Source organism: Perca fluviatilis, chromosome 13 (assembly GCF_010015445.1).
Source record: "Perca fluviatilis chromosome 13, GENO_Pfluv_1.0, whole genome shotgun sequence".
NCBI classification, from domain to species: Eukaryota; Metazoa; Chordata; class Actinopteri; order Perciformes; family Percidae; genus Perca; species Perca fluviatilis.
In genome coordinates this window covers 19,096,399-19,114,129 of record NC_053124.1, presented here as the reverse complement: position 1 = coordinate 19,114,129, position 17,731 = coordinate 19,096,399, and the positions used below count along the sequence as shown (strand labels likewise).

General features: G+C 38.9%; 3 protein-coding genes across 5 annotated transcripts; 2 read left to right on the top strand and 1 right to left on the bottom strand.

Annotated features, from left to right (window-relative positions):
- Positions 1-326: 326 nt before the first annotated feature.
- On the top strand, positions 327-5,843 carry rida (reactive intermediate imine deaminase A homolog). Of its 2 annotated transcripts, none has more exons than XM_039820071.1 (6): positions 327-483; positions 2,380-2,485; positions 2,937-2,991; positions 3,094-3,162; positions 4,587-4,642; positions 5,325-5,843. In XM_039820071.1, the coding sequence occupies exons 1-6, from the start codon at positions 419-421 to the stop codon at positions 5,379-5,381; spliced, it is 408 nt and encodes a 135-aa protein (XP_039676005.1). In that variant the 5' UTR covers positions 327-418; the 3' UTR covers positions 5,382-5,843. The 2 variants fall into 2 exon arrangements, with proteins under 2 accessions (XP_039676005.1, XP_039676006.1); XM_039820072.1 differs by lacking the exon at positions 327-483 and adding an exon at positions 1,375-1,644.
- Positions 5,508-13,003, bottom strand: si:dkey-284p5.3 (uncharacterized protein LOC557830 homolog). 2 transcript variants are annotated; one of them, XM_039820074.1, is made up of 4 exons: positions 12,600-13,003; positions 9,385-9,567; positions 6,667-6,720; positions 5,508-6,574 (listed from the first exon to the last, which is right to left on the bottom strand). In XM_039820074.1, exons 1-4 carry the CDS (start codon positions 12,688-12,690, stop codon positions 6,561-6,563), a joined length of 342 nt encoding a protein of 113 aa, XP_039676008.1. In that variant the 5' UTR covers positions 12,691-13,003; the 3' UTR covers positions 5,508-6,560. The 2 variants fall into 2 exon arrangements, with proteins under 2 accessions (XP_039676008.1, XP_039676009.1); XM_039820075.1 differs by having other exon boundaries at positions 9,385-9,561.
- Positions 13,004-13,665: 662 nt separating this feature from the next.
- rpl30 (ribosomal protein L30) lies at positions 13,666-16,461 on the top strand. The gene is made up of 5 exons (XM_039820073.1): positions 13,666-13,773; positions 13,888-13,936; positions 14,512-14,657; positions 15,226-15,356; positions 16,361-16,461. The coding sequence occupies exons 2-5, from the start codon at positions 13,916-13,918 to the stop codon at positions 16,411-16,413; spliced, it is 351 nt and encodes a 116-aa protein (XP_039676007.1). The 5' UTR covers positions 13,666-13,773; positions 13,888-13,915; the 3' UTR covers positions 16,414-16,461.
- The last annotated feature ends 1,270 nt before the right edge of the window (positions 16,462-17,731 follow it).

Sequence of the window (17,731 nt, the reverse complement as noted above, 5' to 3'; positions counted from 1 at the left end):
TTTATGTTTGAATCACCTAATTTATTATCTTTTGTTTGTAATACTTTATTTTGAAAAGGTGCAAGAAATAATAAAAGTTACTTATACTTAACCACAACTGCAGTGGAATGCTTTCATCTTAAATCTGAGTTTATAAAAGGAGACTTGAACCTACTCAATTGCAGTAGAAACCATCATGAATGACCACCTGTCGTACCGTTACTCTTCTGCTAGGGACGCACCTGTTTTCTGTTTGCACGCAGGAGCTCCTCCAAAACTATGCAGCGTTGACTTGTTACCCGACATTACGGTAGACTTTACGGCAGCAACTCTTCCTGCTTTCTATAAATTGTTGCACATGCACAACGACTAAACGACTCCCTTCCGTTCACATCCACTCTGCTGGGTAGAAAGGCTTGGGGAAACAAATCAGGAAAACATGTCTGCACTCAACAGAAAGATCGTCAACACTACATCAGCCCCGGCTGCCATTGGTCCATACAGGTAAGGAAACTTACAGGTATACTGTATCAAAGAATTTCTAATATAGGAAGAAGTTCCACTCTCTCCTTACTTCCGGCTTCTGGACTGGTTGCAGTTCCACCAGAGATCCATATAGCTCACAGGCCAGTGCAGAATGAATGGGACTCTATGGAGCTATACCCCTAAAAATCCACTTTTCTCAGGATATAATTTTTTGTCTAGTAATTTGAATGTTGCATTCGAAAGGGGAGGCGAAGAAAATACACACTGCTGTGTGTTAGATTTTTTGAAAGTCGCTTTTTTTGTTCGAAAAAGCCTTTTAAAATGTCAATGACGTCAGACACATATACGGCCAGAGATACTGCTTTACGGCAAGCTCTGAGTCGCTTCCTTTTTTCTCTCGAGGCATCGACAACACAGCTGACCGGTTAGGCTCTCCCTGTCAATAAACATGCTAGAAAGAGGTTTGCTGATGTTTTAAAGACCACACCGAAATATTCACTCTGACATTCTGGTTCTGCTTTGGATGCCGTCAAGCGGGATCTCCGATCGTAATCACTCCTTCACTGACCAATCAGCATTCATTAGCAGAATGCTAGCGTGTTATGGGCAACAACGACTCACCCTGTAAGAAATCAAAAGGACATAAGTACTCGTTCATTCAACTTTCGACCTATAATCCATGTTGAACTTGCAAAAACTACAATCAAATCTGAGGTTTCTCAACGGCAATCGGGCGAAAGAGACAAATTTAGCCGTCTAGCTCCATAGAGTCCCATTCATTTTGCACTGGACCGCGATCACCCCAGTGGAACTCTGGTGGAACTGCAAACAAATACGGTACAATGGGGCTGAATAGGGAGTGGAACGGCTTTCCGTAGACCGGCTTTGACTGTATGCATCATTTTTTATTTATAGCGACACGTGGGGTGCAGAAGCAGGTACATAAAGTGTTTGTATGAATGGATGAATCACAAGGACAGTCCAATGTTTGATCAGGGGCGGGGCTTAGTGTACAATGAACTCAACCTGCTTGACTTGACACCATAAAAGAGTGCCAGAGTTGAACTTTTAGCAGAGAAGAAGCACCGCAGAGTAGAAACAGACAGCTGACATCATGGCGTCTATTCGTCGACAAATCCCCTACACGCCAAAAGCCCCTGTCAGACAGGGAATATACAGGTAAGGATTTATGTCCTGTGAAATACTTTATCTGCACTTAACATCTAAATCTTCAGACAGGCAACAACAAAGAGCACCTTGTTTTCTAATTACCTGATTAAAACCAAATTAACTGAAACGATCAGAACTCATCTGACAAAAATACAAGTCTAGTGCGTTTGTCGTGTTCAATTCAGTCTGTGCACAATGTGAGGGGTGTTCCTGCTCTGGCCGATTGGCTGTCAGTGTGGGTGGAGTAATGTCTGACTGGATGGCCTCTGATGAACAGTGGATCCATTGTTGGTGTCTGGTGGTAAAATGTTCTTATCTGTCATTTGCTACAACATTTGACTTACCACAAAAGTGTAGCAAAAAATGACTGGGATTTTAGATTATGAAATCCAGGTTTCAGAATCATAAGACTGATGATACACTTGTGTCATTGAGATATTTAAAGTGTAGATACATTTTTTTTTTTTTGCATACCTTTTTATTTTTTTAGTCAATCATCTGAGAGAAATCATTTAACATCATGCAATTTTACATGCTGTTCATTCATAAGTGAGAAAAATAAGATCATTATTTAATTTGATAAGTATGTAAAGCTGATTAAAAGGGGGGGCAGCTGCAGACAGTTTTGTTGTCATTACTTAGAATTCCTCATGGGGGCGGCAGAAACTACGCACTATAACTTTAAAGTGTGAAGATGTGTAAGTGTAGTGTATTTGTCTGTCTGTGTTTGTGTCTCATCTTCAGCCAGTCAGTAGTTGTGGACAGAACAATGTACATCTCGGGTCAGCTGGGAATGGATGTGGCCTCTGGTCAGCTGGTAGATGGAGGGGTGCAGGCCCAGGCCAAACAGGTGATGATATTTTCTCCCAGAGTAGTAAGTTAACACTGTTTCCATCAGTAATTTCCATTTAAGATCATTAAGAAGCACAGTTGTTTTATTTACATGGAGCATAGGCACCGAGTGTAGAGCAGTGCTACTTATTAGAGCACAATACGATATTAAATTGTTTTCTATTTGTTTCATGCTTTTGATAACTTATGAAGTTTTTTGCAACCAAAGAAAATGGAAATTGACAGAGCTCACCAAAGAAACAAAAAAAGTTCTTCCAGTCATAGAAGTAAACCCCATAAAATAAATGGATAAAAACGGAACATTAAACCGACAAAACAACAAAATCAATACACTGACAGCGATGAATCAAAATAAGAGGATGTTTCCCAAGTCTCATCTAAATCCAATTCAATCTGAACCACCAAGGTGATATTAAATATTGATTGACTGTATCACAATCATCCCTCAGGCTCTCGTCAATATGGGGGAGATTCTTAAAGCTGCTGGCTGTGACTACACTAATGGTGAGATCCCAGTACTGTCTGGCCGTTCAGTAACTCAGCTGCTGCTCATGTGTTTTTATATGATTTGATCAAACATTCTAAACTTAACTCTTCTAATTTCAGTGGTGAAGACGACTGTGCTGCTCGCTGATATCAACGACTTTAACAGCGTCAATGAGGTCTACAAAACATGTAAGGCAATACTTTATTCATTTTAACGCTCAGTGTGTTATATTTAATGCGAGAAAGTAGATTATAATGGAAAACATATGTGGTCATCTAATTGAATTGGTAAAATGTCCTGTCATGTTTTTCTCTCATATTTCTATATATATATATATATATATATATATATATATATATATATATATATATATATATATATATATATATATATATATATATATATATATATATATATATATATATATATATATATATATATATATATATATATATATATATATATATTTTCTTATATATATTTTTTTTTTCTAATATATGAAAGCAGCCACACAGTGGCAGCCTTTAACAAGGTTGTCAGAGCTCCTGTTACATCAGTGACCATGTCATCCATACAAGCAGTCTACTTTATTCACTTTATATAAGCGCAACTGTTGTGGTCCCGTCACAGAATCATGACCGTTCTGCCTGCACGAACACCTGAGTCACTGTATCCTTGAGCAAGGCGCTGAATGTCTACTATAGCCTACAGTTTGCTTTGTGAAGGGAGGTATGATTAATTAAGAAAATATATATTTTCAAATTATCTTGATGGTCATACATGTTCCTGTGTATGGAGCCATCCATCTTACAATACATGCGGTTCTGTACAAGTGTTCCAATCAAGCACACAATTTACTGAGAAATTACAATGAAAAACCGTAAAAGTCTGTCATTACTCCAGCAGCAGACTCCAGGATCCGTACATGTGGCGCCTCATATTTCACAAACATCTCTCAGAAAATGACTGCTGACGGGTGAAGCAGTCACCTGTCAGGCAGGCTCACTCAGCCTCCTCTCAGTCTGGGCATTTCCTCCTGGATCACAACAGACCGGTGTAATGGAAGCTGCAGTGCCCAGTGAGTTGTAAATGGACACCGTCATGTAGGCGAACAGATGTAACCTAACCCTCCCAGCAAGCTTTGCTGCGCAGGCCATTGACTCAGGTATAGGTCCCGAGCTCTCCCACTTCCCTCCTAACTTTACTCAACCCTGAACCACAGACGGGGAACTTTCCCTGACCCTGATGAGAAGAAGGAGAGGACATGTGTGATCCAAAGTCATGTGAATTTTGACTTCACAGGTCAAAGTTTTGACTATGTCAGAGTGTGATTACTTGTATTTGCATTGTGAGCTTTGTCTCTAATATAAAACAGTTTTTGTCTTGTGAAAAATGGCATGTTTCCCAGTGTTCCACCATCTGCTTAACACATTGCTTTTATTCGTTCTAGTGTTTTAAAACAAAGTATGCATTGTTAGTTGCTGGTGCACCAGAAATATTATCTATGATGTTTATCAATGACTTTTCTCTATAAATGATCATTCATGGAGAAGAGTCAAAGATTAACCTGGTGCAATATGCTTTTGATAGAATGGAAATGTTTTCCTTCCAGTTTTCAGCAGTAACTTCCCTGCCAGAGCTGCCTACCAAGTCGCTGCTCTCCCCAGAGTGAGTACAAACAAAACCTGTACACCAATATAGAACTGCAGTACCCGGTGGTATACATGATTCATACATCAATACACATGGGGTGGTGTGATTCGTGGTAGCTAGATGCATGCTCATTCATCCGTGCCATGTATTTTCCATCATCCGGAAGTTTTCACTATATTGAATGTACTGTATTTCAATACTTTGGTAAGACTGTAATATATCCACAACTATTAGATGGATCACTATGAAATGTTGCACAGACATTACCCTAGGATGAATTGTAATAACTTTGGTGATCCCCTCAATTTTCATCTAGTGGCATCATCAGGTTAAAATTATTGTTGTCCTAATACTTCGGTTTATAACCAAATACCTGCACAATTAATGGCATTCACATCAGCAAGTCTAGCAGCAAATTTAGTGCTACTTAGCAAATGTTAGCATGCTAGGGTCCCAACTCTCACACTTTTGCCGTAAGATCGTCTTACACTCTCGCACTACCAAACAAATCTAAAACAATAGTTGTATAGGTTAAATAAGGCTTTCTCTGCACACACAGGACAAAGTCTGAACTTCAGCTTTTTTCCCACATTTTGGCACCAATATTGGTTTATAAAAATCCCAGAGAAGCATTGTATTCTTATTACCCACATTGCCTTCTTCCCCATGTCCTCATTGTCTCATTTTGTGTCTTCAGGGTGGTCTGGTGGAAATTGAGGCGGTTGCTGTTCTCGGTCCTCTGTCAGATTCATGACTAGACAGCCACATCCCAAACAAGCTGTAGTCTAACCATCAAGTGACCTTTTATAGTGGTGGAATAGTGGGAGCCTTAGAGTATTTCCAGATGACACATGAAAGACCAAACTAGGATCTTGTTGACTTTCTTTTTCCATATTTTAAGGTTTTAGCATACATTGGTTTCTCCTCTGGCCACTGTAGCTGGTTGACTACACTTCTGAATTACTTTCAGTATTCTACCACTTTAGATTAAAACCCTGAACAATAGAGCAGCACTTAATTAACCATCATAGAACAAAATGTAATGATAAAGTGGGATTGTATCTGCACAACTCATCCCTGGTCACAGTGGCCAGATTCAGCTTCGTCTTGGTGCTGCTTATAGTTTGGTGTTTCATCTTCTGTTCGGTTCCAGAGAAATACTTTAACATATTTTAAAAGCTCAGCTCTCACTAATAAAAACACATGTAGCACCATCTCTGATTCTAAAATGGTTATTTCGCCCTAAAACGTCACATCCGACAAAGAAAGTGCATGTGTCGTTTTTAATGTGGTCTTTTAATTTTTTGACAGTTCATAGCTTATTACAGATTTTAGGCCATCTTTCCAGAGAGAAATCCTGACACCTCAGAAACAAAACAAAGTTTCAAATGTACGCTTATCTTATTGATGCTCCTATATTGATGTGTACGGTTCTCAGCTCTTCATATTTATTACAAACATGGTTGTAAAATCAAAGCTAGCTACCCAAAAATAAAATAAGTTCATAAATCAAATATATTTTGGCTTTTGTTTCCTTTCCTTATAATTTTTGTAGAAAAGTAAAGAATGGATTCTTAGGTTCAAGTTAAATTGAAAATCTGCTATTATAAATTTCTATACAGATAATAAATAGAATTTAAGTTATCCTGACATGATGACATCATCTGAAAATAAACACTAAGTGCTGTAGAACTCTGTCTATATACAGTTTGCAAGGAGAAACTGCAGCCATACATCATCATAAGGGGAAGAAGGCACAGTGATGACTGAGGAACCCTGGCTGAAAGTGATTTATCAAAGCAGGGTCTGCATCTTGGCAACGAGGCGATGTCTTTCACATGCAAACGCACACCTACACATGCTTTCACTCATGCATACAAACAAGGTAAGACACTTCCAGCAAACTCATCTGTGCAGTTGTTCAAGTTGCACTTCACTCGCTGGGCGCTGAAAACAAAAAGAGGGGAAATCTGTTAAAGGTGGCATAGACGTTTTATATGGATTATGTGAATTTGTGTTGACATTACAGGGCCACTCGCCTGGTTCCTCCTCTGTTTTGGGCTCTGAATCGGTCACTGTGACCTCTGCTATTTCTGTTTTGGAAAGAAAAAGATTTGTACATGTGCACAACCAACAATCACATTTGAAGGATTAGTTCACCTGGAGTGTTTACAGCAAAATGTCAAACATTCAAAAGCATCTCTTTCCAGAAACCGTGTCCTTGTTACTCTGGATAATCCACATAACACATTGTACTGTAAACTGTTTTCATAGTGAGAAGTTCAATAACAATTGCTCACAGCAAAGTCTGTGGATTATCCTCCTGAGTAACATACATTGTTTCTGCATAGACAATTACCATTCTATTCAACTTCATTGTATTATGGTTGCAGCAGAAATCTTGGTACAATGTCTCAAAATCCTGGACAAATCAAACTATCTGCATGGCTACATACAGCCGGAGGTAAGTGAGTTTGTTTGAAACATGGGTAAACTGACCCTTTGACAGGACAGCTAGGGGAGAGAGGGCGAAGACATGCAGGAAATCATCACAGGTCGGATTTGAACCCTGGACCTCTGCATCGAGGCATAAACCTTTCAGTATATGTGGCCTGCTCTACCCACTGAGCCAACCCGGCCAATCCAGTCCTGCATTTTTGAACTGCACTAGAAATCTAGATCACTAACAAGAAACATTAATTATTAAGCCTGAAATACCATTTAATCCAAATGGGGGAAATCACGTCAATGACAAACCGAAACACACATTTACATTTGATCACATTTGTCGTGACGAATTTTATCAAAATCTCGTGATTGCAGATTACTTCCACCAAACCAATCTCAACAATGACCACTAATAGATACAGAAGCTGATGAGCTGCTGTGTCTGCTCTGCTCAATGTGACACTTGACCCTCTCTCTCCATTGGCTGTGAAACAACATCACTGGTAGCCAGTGGAAGCGCTCTATGAGTTGGCTCTAGTTTCTCTGTTGACTCAGATTGCACCTTGATGAGACCATGATGACAACAACAAAATGTTGGCCACACACACTGCATGCAGGCCATCTAAACAGGGCTGTGGTCAGGCTTGAACTGAGGGTGAGTCAAGTTAAACACCAAAGGGGGTCGAAATCAAGTGAAGACAAAGGTCAAGGAGAGTGCTGACTATTTTTAAAATAATTGTACAAATGTGTATTTTTAAATACAAGTAATCTGTAAGAAACAGCTTGTGCTTTTCTGTCTTTCTATTCTCTATATTGTATGTTAAGCTGAAAAAACATCCTAGCACTCAGAACTGTTTGCTGAAACGAAACATAGACGGTTATTTCTATATAGCATCCTTAATATAAACTGCAGATGAGTTTTGAACCTGTACGCATTAAAGAAAGGATGGCACCAGCATATGAGGATTAAATATGACCTTAATAAATGCTTGAAGGTATGGGTAAACCACATTAAATGGAAAAACCAACATCTTTGGAGGCAATATGAAGTCCATCTTTCTTTAACGCATTACAGTGAAAGACACTTTGCATTAGACAAAGAGGAAAATGATCTGACCCCATGTCTGCTGCTTGTAATTTGCATCATGAAGCAATAAGTGAACTGAAAGCAGTCAATGTAATGCTGTTCTGTGGCGAGATCACAGGGGAAGTTATGTAGCACTCACTAATTTGTAATTTAGCATTTATCTGTTACCAGAGCACTGGGAGAGGTTAAATACATTATGTATTTAGTGTGGGAGGATGTGTTCATGTGGCCCCCTAACAACAGAGCTGTCTTGGCTAAATAATCTGTGTGTAATGTCCTTCAACCACTTTTGTGCACTATCATGCGATTTAAAAAACAACTTACACAAATCAGGAGTTGATCCTGGACAAAACGGTTAAGTACATTTTTTGGTCTATAGCCCTTAACAACAGTTACAACCTCAAGAGATAACATTTACAGATCAACAGACTGTATAGGCTTGAATCTTCCACATCACACTTTACACATCCTACACATTACACTGCCAAAAGAAAGAACATATTCTAAATAGATTTTAATCCTGCAGTTCATTGAAAAGACTGTGAGTCCAAACATGACTAAAATAATATTCATATAATTAAAGTGTCGAGACAGATTCTTAAATACTAACTAAATAATCAAATGTGTGACTTATAAACACATTTGTGTGACTGCCTTGGTGTGTTCATTAAAAGCCATGGCTGTGTGTTGTTGGATACCACCTGGCAACCGCCATTGCAGTGGGACTGTGGAGGGTCTAGGTAAAGGTGGAAGGGGCTTTATGTACCTGGGTGATGTGTTCAATGGGTCACTATGCAGGAGGCGGAGCAGTGCTCAGGTTACTGCTGGTCAATGGAAACATTTCTACATTTTGTCCCTAATACGTTCCCCTTCATTGATGGGACACATATGGATCTCCATCTTGATTAGCCTTTTAACTTTGTAAAGTCGGAGTGATAAATGTCACAGGACGAGATAAGTGTAGAATAGAAAAGTGTTATTTGCATAGAAAATAAAGCTCACAATAAAATGCTTAGAGCCTTAAAAGCTTTATACTGGTCATCATACTGCAGAGACAAAGTGTCCAGTATTGAGTATGTTTATTTGCATCTCACAGTCTACGAAAATATTGGGGATTCATAAAAATGTGCCGAAATTCTAGTATGTGAATTTATTGAATTTCTATCAATAAAGAAACAATTGTTATTGGCCTGCCCCATTGCTGTAATTGACTCCAACCTACCTTGTTCAGGAGCTGCAGGCTCTGCGCAGCTCCCCGCCGCCTCTGCGGTGCTGTCTGCTGCTGCCTCTGCAGGCGCAGCTGCAGCAGATTCATCTGCAGGCTTAGCATCGCCGCCCCCAGCGGGTGTCTGGTCGGGAATAGTTTCGCTGTCCTCAGCTACTTTGCCATTCTCATTGGCTGCCCCTGTCAGGAACACAAGTATTAACACGGCACGTGTCCACAGATCCAAACATCCAAAAAGACAGCTTGAAGATAATTTTAAACTAATAAATGAAATATAAAACTACTTACTATTACTGTATATCTACTAAGACTGCAGTCAAAGTGCATGCATTATGTACCCTGTTGTTGCTGTTCATACTATCAAGTTCAAGAAGGCAAAAACTTTGAATGTAATAAAGATGACAAACATTATCACGTTTACATTAGACACAAGATAACACAATTTACTATTTATTATGTGAGGTGTAGGATCTTTATAACACAGCATGACACCAGGGTCAAGGTAGCATTTGTTTTCACTGGGGTTCCCTAAGGTAAACATGTTCCTCTAATGATATTGTTCTGTCTGCTTTGGGTAAAAACTTTATTCAAATGTATCTATTAAGTTATTATAAACTCCCGGCGCCAACTAAGTCCCCAGTTCAAATTCTTTGTTGCACCTCTCTCCCCTTCTGTCTGTAAAAAAACTGCCCCACAAAATACTAGTCACTTCACATCATGGCAACGCAGGGAGTAGCAGCACTGTGTGGTGGTTACATGGTGACCGGAGGTCAACCCAAACAAAGAATACACAGACTATCCACAGTCAGGTAAGTAAACAAGAACTAGACTTTTATTATTCAAATGTGAAACAGTTTGGGGTATCAGTACTCCGCTCTTAGGTTTCCTTTGTTTTAGTTTACTTTATGTTTGTGTTGCCTAAATAATGGCTACAGCACTGACTTAACCCAAAGCCAGAGAGTTAAGTAACAAATTTTGTTATGGGTGCCATGCAACACATTTTTTTGTACACTATTCAGGCATCTTAATAAATAATGCCTGCTTTATTAGCAGAATGCTCAGACAGTTAGGGTTTGGCATAAAAATGCAATTACATTTCATAATTTTAGAGGAAATGGACAAGAAGTTTATAGAAATACAGATTGTTTTAATCTTATAATTAATACAATAGTTTCTAATCTAGCAACAGTTGATCAGCAGTTCCTCCTTGAAATAACTGGGGAAACAATGGCTAGTTGCCTTAGATCATTGAGTAGGAAGTAAAAAAAAAAAAAAAGCATAAAGAAACCCCCAGTGACACATAATTGCAACCACAGAGGGTTAATGATTACAGTATGTGGATTGTTGGTAATAAACATTAACAGCCTCATACGCACAGTTCACAGCTCTATGGACAGGTTGCTATGTGTTTTTTGTTATGTGATATTGTGCGTGACTACCTTGTTTTTCTGAGGGATTTGCATTGCAAGTACAGTATTTGCATGGATCATAGAAGTCTTGATCACCAACCTTCTGTTTTTATATAAATGAGATTTCTTCCCCTATTTTGCATGATACAGTATTTGTCACAATATTTTTCCTTTAAAGTCTGCATTCTTTAACTGTTTAAATGAATGAACCTCGGTTTAATAAATGTCATCTTTCTTTCTTGGGGGTGACAAGTAGTAAGCAGGAGAAGGAAATGAGCCGCATGCAAAAAGAAGGGAACATCCTGACATGATTTCCATCTGACTTCTAAGACGATGACAACAGGAACACCTCAATGTTCAATGTCATTCATCTGATATAAAGCTGGAGAGCGACTTAAAAGCAAAAGTCAGAAGCTCTGCCATCATCAGTTGACAACAATGATGAGATAGCCTACTTGATTGGGAGTCGTAGGGGGAAACTCTTTTTGCTTTTAACCTGGTCATAACCAGGTCATGTAGCATGAGCCTAAACACACTTTAGCAGGGGCAGTGGCAGTTTCTCAGCTCGCTATATCACTCAAAGTCTACACATTTACACGTCATACTTGATTATGTGAGTGTGCATGCATGTGTCATGTTGTCATTGACATAACAGGCCTGTAATATATATTTAAGCAATGCAAAGAGAGAATCAGAGCAAGACACCCTTGCTCAGAGGTGGCCCCACTTGGTGAATCTTTTACCAGTTTTCGACCAGCTTCTTCTTTTAGTTTTTTGATATAATGCTAAAGCTGGCAGAACTGCTAATAAAGTCACATCTTTTGTAATTACACACAGATTTGGCATAAATTAATATTTTACAGCCTCTAAGACCTGCATATATTTATATATTCCTCAACACTGCTAAATGCAAACACAGGATGCAGTGTTGGTGTTTTACCTTGAAACGTGTGCTAGTTAGCAACACAGCCGGGCCATCTCTTACCCACTACAACAAAGGAGTGTCTAAAGCGTCTTCTCCATTTCCTATTGAAACCGTAGACTGTCACCAAATCTGCTTTCATGTCACTGAGAGAGACTCTCAGGGAGGACAGAGCCAGAAACCACTGTTAAATAATGACAATAAACTTTCCCATCCTGTCATTGTGGGGATCTGTCTCTCTAGAACTACAGACATTAGACACTGTACTCAAAGAAATACATTGATGATCATTTGCATGTAAACTGGGACATCCTTATCAGAGCAGGGTTTACCGGTATACTTGGCTTATGTAACTCTATTTGGCTATGGCAGTGAACTTCCATGATGACACCATTACCACCACTATGTTATGTGTTAGGCTTTTTATAGAAATAAAATAACTATTAAAGTACCTTGATTAATGCATTTGATTTAAAAAAAAAAAACATTTATACACATAAATTTGGTTGGTGTCATTCTAATTACAGATAGTTCACAGCTATCATCTCCAACGTAAAGCCATGGATAGTGCTTTGTCAGATAATTTCACACTGTGCAAAACCATACTATTAATATTTTACATGCAAAATATGAAACTACACTATGTTAAAGTACATTTTGGATAGGAAATCATTGCTTCTAATGGACTGTTGGCAATAACGTTATTTTGAAAACATTATTTTCAGGTATTAATGTCATATTCTGTGTTTGACCACTTAAAATATGCTTTCAATGAATGCTACCTAGCTGTATATATAACAATTGTTATTTGTATTTTCCACATATCTCACAAGCATATGTATTACATTACATAGCCTATAGCCTATAGCTTTGTGCATCACCTGTTGTGCTGGATCCGTTGCTCTCCTCGGGCTTAGCACTGGGTCGAGTCGTATCTACCGCTGAAGTTTGGGAACTGGTGGAGCATCCCATCCTGTCCAGTGCACATAGAGGACTGGATGGTTAACTTCAGAGTTAAGAGTTGAGGAGAGGCTGTAGCTGAACTAATGACGTCGTGCATAGATATCGTCTCTGTAAATGGAGAGAATTCAAAACTATGGACAGCGAATCCTCTGGCGGAGATTCAAAAAGACAGGCGCTGGACGTCAAATTCCTTTAGTCCCGTGCGTAATTGCGCGTCATGGTTCTTCCTCCAAAAACGCGTTCAGCTATTTGTGTTGTGGCTACAAGTCTCTATCCAGTTGATCACGCAGGTGAAATGTGTGCTTCTGTTGTGTACTGTAACTTAGGCTGTTTCCAAGAGGCTGGCACAGGGACAAAAATACATGATACAGTCAGTTTTCAGCGGCCACCTTTGGGGCGGGGAAATAGCCTGTAGCCTCGTTAAACTAACAACTAGGACCACTGTCTGTGTGCCCTTGAGCCAATATCTTAATCCTGAGTTAATCCACTGGAGAAGCGTTATGTTCTGTGGAAATATGTCAAATTACCCATCCGCTCAATTGTAGAAGTGTTGTTATCCAAAATGTAGCCATCACACTATAAAAAAAAATACTCCACTTGAAGTAAAAAAATATCTGCATTCATTAAATCACTTACAAAAGCAAAATGCACTTAAAGCATGCAAAGTAAAAGTATCTAATAGGAAGAAGAACCCTGACAGAGTGTTTTATTGGGTTGTTTTTTATGATGCATTAGTGTATAATGGATCATTTTAATGTTGGTGGTAATGCTGGTTTAGATGTAGCTAGTTTTAAAAAGCCTACTTTATATTATTTTTTAAACTTTATTTACTTCTATTCTGTAACTATTACGTGTTGATGTATGTGTTTTAATATGAGTTTACTTTTATGTTTTGTCTAATTAATGCTCGCTGTAGACTAATGTTTATTTGTTATAATTATACATATATTTTCATGCAATCTATTGATTTTCTCTAAACCATCTCGTCAGTAGTCTGCGCAGTACTCGTTTGCGCAGGCCTACCGAAAGATAGCAGCGCAGTGCACCATGGGACTTCCTTTCTCTCCGAGGCCATATTGGAGTTAACTCACAGTAAGACGAGCTCCGAGTTTTCTTATTAAAAATCACCGGGATTTGTTAATTTTAACGTTTTGTTAATGTCCAGACATTAACGCTTGTCTTCTCCTTCCCTCCTCTCGCCCGCAGGTTGGCCGGTCAGGACTAAACCGCAAAAATGGTGGCCGCAAAGAAAACGGTGAGTGGCGTTGGCTCGGCCAGGAGTGCACGAGCTGCTGCTTCACGTGGAGACGTGTTTCTGTCACGGCCTGCTAGCTAGCACCGTTGCTGTCCGTATAAACGTATTATTTACACGCAACATGTATAGTTTTGCGTTAAATCATTTCAGCTGTAAATATGTGAAAGCATGCGTCGACTGTCCCTTTATTTATTGCCGTCCATCTATCTGTCTTTCGGCTAACGTTTGTAGCTGTTAAACTGTAGCTAAGTTATAACACCGGCAGTGCAGCTAATGCTAGTTTGCTAAATTTAACACAAACGTAATAATGATATTTAATGAAAACCTTTTACAGAACAAAAGTCTTAAAGTGCTTCACAAGGGTGAAATTGTTCTTAGACGAAAAAACGTAAAAAGAACAAAATAGTAATTAAAATTGATGAAAAAGTGATAACACAATTACAAACTGGAAACTGAGGCAAGTTTAAATAGGTGAGTATTCGGCTGTTTCTAGAAAGCATTAACGTGGCGGTGGAAGTTAGCGATGTAGATTGTGTGCTGTCACTAACTCTAGGTATACACATCTGTTTGTTCAGAAAAAGTCCATGGAGTCCATCAACTCCCGTCTCCAGCTGGTGATGAAGAGTGGAAAGTACGTCCTGGGCTACAAACAGTCCCAGAAGATGATCCGTCAGGGAAAAGCCAAGCTGGTTATCCTGGCCAACAACTGCCCTGCCCTCAGGTATATAAAGAAAAAAAAAATACATTCATACTTTTCCCAATAAAGATCAGTTATTGTCATGTTAGTTTCTGTAAGCAAGTAGTTACATGGGGGTGTTATTTGATGACTTGTGTGTAACAACAACTTGAGATATGAACAGTAATAGGACTGGAACATGAATAGAATATAGCATCAATAACTTTATTAGACTAGACTGGATTCACAATATGTGTGTATGCTAAATGTTCAAACTGATAATTGTTTGCATTGCTGTCAAAAGATTTAACATTTAGTTAAAATCCTCATAACTAATATCAGGTTTTTAAAATCAGTTGGTCTGATTTATCCATTTAGACAACAGCTGTGTTTCACAGGTTAGTGTGCTTCGATGCAGAGGTTGTACAGCACAACAGGTCTGAAAGGCTGTTGATTCTGTTATAAACTGTCCAGTTACACACTTATTGGTGTTTCAAGCTTCTACACTAGCATGACTTGTTGGCACCTTTTGGGCCATTATTTTTTTAAGTCTTGTCAAAGTGACTGTATTTTAATCTGCTTTTTTTACTCATTTTGTGTTTACCCTGTTCAGGAAATCTGAGATTGAGTACTATGCTATGCTGGCCAAAACTGGTGTCCACCACTACAGCGGAAACAACATTGAGCTCGGCACAGCCTGCGGAAAGTACTTCAGGGTGTGCACACTGGCGATCATTGACCCTGGTGAGTACCTACCTTTTTTGTCTTTGACACCATCTACAGTATGGTGCAGTTAATTCCCAAACATTGATCATGTTCTTTGGCTCTTTAGAGCTAATTTTTAGATTTTATGGAGTGGGCCCATACTGGAATCGTTAATGGACTAATGAAACTTTTCTGACACAAGCTTGTATCGGACACTGTCAAATTTGATGCAGGGGTATCAGCCTTGGGGGACTGGTCCCAGTGAGCCTTTTTTACAGGACTGAACAGCAGCAAAAAGTCCCCTCTAACAGTTTTTAAGTACAGCATTTCCATTCAATAAAGCTATTTGCTTAAATATATTAGTTGTTGTTCATACTAACACAGAGGCATTCAGCACATAGAATCACGAAACAGAGAGGTCAGTCTGTTAAGTAATGTTTTTGTGTCTTCTAATCAATCTAGACAATTTTTCTGTCAAATGGTTTTGTGCAATTCTTTTTTTTTTTGTTTGACACTGCTGGGACTAGTTACCAGATCTGATGTAATGTTACCTGAGATAATATCCATGCATCAATAATATCATTGCTGGAGAGCAGCTAAATGTTATGTCAAAACATACTTTTACAAATTATCTCTCACAAAAACTCACTGCAGCTCAACAAATGAGACTGCAAAAATGTCTATTGCCCTTATTTTTAAAAATAATCGGGATCACTCCTTAGATGCAGGTTTGTTAAAACACTCTTGATAGTATATATTTTTTAACTTCTGCCACTGCAAATTTCTGCTGTTGGACCTGCTAATCGAGGTGGTCCAGTTCAGGACGCAGTGGTCTTTTGGAGTGCTTAGTTGAGCTGCTTATGCTTTCTGGCCAGTTCATGGATGCATCGTTGGTGCCCTTTATCCTCAGTTTCGACTTTATGTATTTGTACGAGGTCAAAGTAGCTGTTTTATGCAGGGAATATAATTGGATGTATTTGTACTGTGTATGTGGCAATTTGCATTTTGATCAGCTAACTTTTTGTTGTTGTTTTCCTCTTCAGGCGATTCTGACATCATCAGGAGCATGCCAGACCAGCAACAGCCACCTCAGTAGAGCTGTTCCCCCGCCCCGTTGTTATAAATAAAGTCGGTGTTAACAGTACATGCTGCTGTCATTTCTTTTAACAGTATAACCTGCCTGTCCTGATACTGTCAATCATGCAAGTGTCCACCAGAGAGCCCCAGTGTTCTCTTTGATTTTCTCAGATGAGGTTACTACCATCAATGTTTTCAAGGTCTTGTGAGGTATTTCCTCTAGTCTCTGCAGAGCTGTTAACAATATGATACTAACAGCAGAAAATGTCAGAAGTAATTCCAGAAACCAGATTTTAAATGGTTGATCTTTCTTCAAAGACTTGTGTAACAAAGCATGACGAGAGGATTAACTGTTTGTTTAAATGACGATTCACCCAACTGACCTTCAAACACAATTTTGTCAAAATTAAGCAACGGCTCATCGTTAAGAACAGTTTTTTTTTTCCCTCACTTACATAAACCTTGATATTGACAGTCTGCTGTATTAGCTGCACCCTGTTGACTGTAATTGAGTAAGGACACTCCTCAGACATCTTAAAGGCTTTAGAGGGTGATGGCTACCTCTATCACTCATACGCTTAGAATCAGCATTATTGGCCAGGTTTGTGCAAACAAGGAATTTGACTGGTTAATCTTTGCTCTCTAAATACAACACTCACTTAACAGACAGTGAGAAATATATAAAAAAATACTGTTAAGTATACAGCATAACCATACAATAGAACAAAAATAAACAATAACTAACTAATTGAGAGGGAAGGAATAGTGCAATATCAGTATGGTCTGAGATTTAAGATTTTAATATAAATACAGTGCAAGGCAGTTCTCTGACGTGAGAATATACTGCCAAGAACAAAGTGGTTCACTGATTAATTTAGCCACAGACCAAAGAAAGTATTATTCTGTTCACATTTGATGCCATCCTAAATGGACTGATGTGTCTCAACTCTTTATTTTAATTTTTAAAGCCACTGTAAGACCTGATGAACCCACTAACCAAAAAAATCAGCTTGGTGAAGCTGCAACAGTTACCATCATCTTACAACCACTGGACGTTTGTTGGCTGGGAAAGAGACTGTGTTCACACCGAGTGGATTGAAAGAAATGTCTGAGCTCTGATAAATATATTAAACATTTTACAGAGGTCACACTATAGCTACTAATCTGCTCTGCCACAGCTCGTGGGGGTTAAGTGGCAGTTTGGTAGCATAACTATAGGTATAAATAGGATAAAGTCAAAGCCTTTTATCTGCAACTGCTGAGGGATCAAACTGAGGCTGACCCAGGCCTGTTTGGGGCCCTAAAAAGTAGCCACCCATAGAGTGACACTCATAAGT

Coding starts and splice junctions, on each gene's coding strand:
- rida (XM_039820071.1), top strand. CDS start 419: ATGTCTGCACTCAACAGAAAGATCGTCAACACTACATCAGCCCCGGCT. Junction 3,163..4,586: donor CAATGAGGTCTACAAAACAT/GTAAGGCAATAC, acceptor TTTTCCTTCCAG/TTTTCAGCAGTAACTTCCCT. Junction 4,643..5,324: donor AAGTCGCTGCTCTCCCCAGA/GTGAGTACAAAC, acceptor TTGTGTCTTCAG/GGTGGTCTGGTGGAAATTGA.
- si:dkey-284p5.3 (XM_039820074.1), bottom strand. CDS start 12,690: ATGGGATGCTCCACCAGTTCCCAAACTTCAGCGGTAGATACGACTCGA. Junction 9,568..12,599: donor CAACGGATCCAGCACAACAG/GTGATGCACAAA, acceptor TGTTCCTGACAG/GGGCAGCCAATGAGAATGGC. Junction 6,721..9,384: donor GCCTGCAGCTCCTGAACAAG/GTAGGTTGGAGT, acceptor TTTCCAAAACAG/AAATAGCAGAGGTCACAGTG.
- rpl30 (XM_039820073.1), top strand. CDS start 13,916: ATGGTGGCCGCAAAGAAAACG. Junction 13,937..14,511: donor TGGTGGCCGCAAAGAAAACG/GTGAGTGGCGTT, acceptor CTGTTTGTTCAG/AAAAAGTCCATGGAGTCCAT. Junction 15,357..16,360: donor ACTGGCGATCATTGACCCTG/GTGAGTACCTAC, acceptor TTTCCTCTTCAG/GCGATTCTGACATCATCAGG.